Source organism: Aplysia californica, unplaced genomic scaffold (genome assembly GCF_000002075.1).
Source record: "Aplysia californica isolate F4 #8 unplaced genomic scaffold, AplCal3.0 scaffold00884, whole genome shotgun sequence".
Classification (NCBI taxonomy): Eukaryota; Metazoa; Mollusca; class Gastropoda; order Aplysiida; family Aplysiidae; genus Aplysia; species Aplysia californica.
In genome coordinates this window covers 105,573-108,397 of record NW_004798154.1, presented here as the reverse complement: position 1 = coordinate 108,397, position 2,825 = coordinate 105,573, and the positions used below count along the sequence as shown (strand labels likewise).

Here is a 2,825-nt window from a genome sequence, read left to right as displayed (position 1 = left end):
GTGTGTGTGTGTGTGTGTGTACGTGTGTGCGCACGTGTGTGTGTAGATCTATGTGTAGCACTATTCCTAATGCAATACTTATACAGAACACTGGTGTACAATGCAGTACCAGCTGACTAGAAAATCGTTTGTTCAAACTAATGTTGATAACTTTCTCGTGTCTGACTCAATTGACATCAAAACTGAACCAAAACCAGAACATACTTCGGGATTAAGTTTTGCAAAAAAATAAATTGCTGTTGTGCAACGGAAAGATGACAAGGCAGTTCATTTTTCATTTAATATGAATCAGCAAACAAAATCTCCCAAATTTAAAGATCCCTTGGCAGTCATAAAATTGATAAGAGTAGGTTTCACCCGGGACTCTGATAAAATTCAAAATTAATTCGTACCAAAATGGAAATTCTGAATGTGTTCCGCAGGCTCATATGACCTTATGCAGTTGGAAGCGCGGTAAAACATCTACCCCCCCCCCCCCCCCAAAAAAAAAAAAAAGAACAACAACAAACAAACAAACAAAACCAAACGTTTTTAAAACGTTTCTTTTTTTTTTTTTTTTTTACATTTGGTATATAAAATTGTCCGCACCAACATGCTGTATAAAAGACAGCAAAACATGAACCTGATCATCTGCTGCCATAGAACTTTTACTACAAAGTACTTTTTAGTTGTAAGTGTTTTACAGCGCTCGCAACTGCATAAGGTCATGCGAGCGCGCGGGACACAAGAAACGTTTTAAGTTGGAAGGAAATTTTGAATTTTGCCGGGTGGCAGCCGAAGCCTCTTATAGAGTTTAGACCACCAATGGATCTTTAACGTGCGCAATTTGCACACGGGGTCTCCGAGATTGTTCGCCCTTGTCCGAGAAGGCTAAGTGTAGATCTTTCTTACCAGAAGATCCGGGTGTGGCTGAAAGACAGCAGTAAGAAAGAGCAAAGGAGTAGCAGTAGAAAGGCTGCAGAAAGAGCCAGGTGCCCAGAGGAGGGGGCAACGGAGATGATGGGGTGGGGGCAGAAAGTGGAGACGAAAGCAGACGACACAACATTGCCAGAGAGCTGGAAAGGAGGTGAAAGGAGACAATTTAAGAGAAGAAAACTTTTCCGTTGCTACCCGGATTCGAACCCGGGACCTTTGAATGAGAGGCGAACACCTAAACCTCAAGGGCACGAGAGCCTCTCAACAAAGTACACATAATATTGTTATTATGAAGATCTCACGCACAAGGCACAGGTAAAAATATTTAGAAGTACTACCTTTATTTCACACGTCATTAAATGTCATTGTATTTCCTTGTAAAGCTGTTTAAGATATGACATAGCACAGTGTTTCTGATAAAAAAAGGTAGAAATGATGGACAAAACAAAAGTCAAACAACAGATTTTAGAAAAGGACAAAAGCGAAAATGAGAGTTGAGACAAATGCAAAATTCTCCCCCTACACTCTTCACATGCTGTAACTATAACATAATGGTGATGACGATGACGGTATGATTGAGATAACACAGGTATGTACAATTATTAAGAAAGTTCCTTTTCCTTTTTTTTCTCGATGATTTCTCAGCTCGGCTGTGCAATGGCTGGTGGAATCGCGTTCCGCTCTCTGCTCAAGTGGGTGAGATGTTTTCTGTGTCTACGGGAGTACCACGCTGAAACACAGTAAAACAAACAGAGCTTGACTCACCAAACAACCACCCACTCGTTACAAGAGGCATGGCAGACAGGACACTCTCTACATTATACCAGTGTTCTGTGGGCCTGTATTTGGAACACATAGCCCGTTGATTAGGTTCGCCTAACGCATAAAGTCAATTCACAAACACTAAAACTCATAATAATAATAAAAATAACAATTGGTGCCACACAACGTGAGTTGCATGGGACAATGGGTCTCATGAGCCATTTCCCTAAAACATTACCGTGAGTGCTAATGATGAATGGTATAGGTTTACCACCCCTATCGACACTATTAGTATTAGGTTATTAAAGAAGCAGAACTCCGAATATAACGTCCATCTCCGAAACGACCGAGCCAAATAAGAAATTCACGTAACGTGCCTTTCCCAAAGATACAACCAGGCTGAGGTTCAAACCCTTGAACCCGCACTCTCACGATTACGGTTCCGACAGCCTAACAACTACGCCACCGACGCCACTAGTGCTAATGGAAAGAAACGAGAACAAAAACTGTGTTTAAGACCAGTGATGTCTAAAACACATTTAGTGGGCTTCGTTTCTAACAAAGGCACTCGATTCACCCCAACAAAGTTAATGGAAAGATGTACCGAAGAACAGAAAGAAATATAGAATATACATACTATGCTCAAAAAGACTTTTGATAGAGTGAACATAATACATTATACTATTTAAAAATTTGGAAGAGCTAGACATATATGGAAAGGATTCAAGAACTATAAAGAATTTGCACTGGGACCAAAACAATGCTGTAAGAATTGAGAGAACACCGAATACATGCGCAGATTAAGGGGTAAAGAAGCATATTATGTTACCAGACTTCTTAAACAACAAATACAGTTAAACAACCTATGTAATAAGAAATGTAGAAGAACGAAATACTAACAATATCAGATACACTGATGATAGAGTTATAAATGCAGGCTCAGAAAAGGGCCTTTAATATCTTCTAAATACTGTTGTAGGGAACACACCAACCAAGTGGAATTCACTTCAACTTCGGGGCAAATTTTGGGATATGGCGTGGCAGTTTTTTTCCTTTCTGTCTGCCTGCCTGTCTCTGTCTGTCTGTCTCTGTCTCTGTCTGTCTGTCTGTCTGTCTGTCTGTCTGTCTGTCTGTCTGTCTGTCTGTCT

General features: G+C 40.4%; 1 protein-coding gene across 1 annotated transcript in view; it reads right to left on the bottom strand.

Moving 5' to 3' along the window:
* Positions 1–1,231: 1,231 nt before the first annotated feature.
* The window catches only part of LOC101854293, a 3,583-nt gene continuing 1,989 nt past the window's right edge, over positions 1,232–2,825 (bottom strand). Inside the window, exon 2 of the mRNA XM_005110379.2 lies at positions 1,232–1,645. Within this exon, the coding sequence (XP_005110436.1) occupies positions 1,630–1,645 (16 nt within the window). The 3' untranslated portion in view covers positions 1,232–1,629. The remainder of the gene's footprint in view (positions 1,646–2,825) is intronic.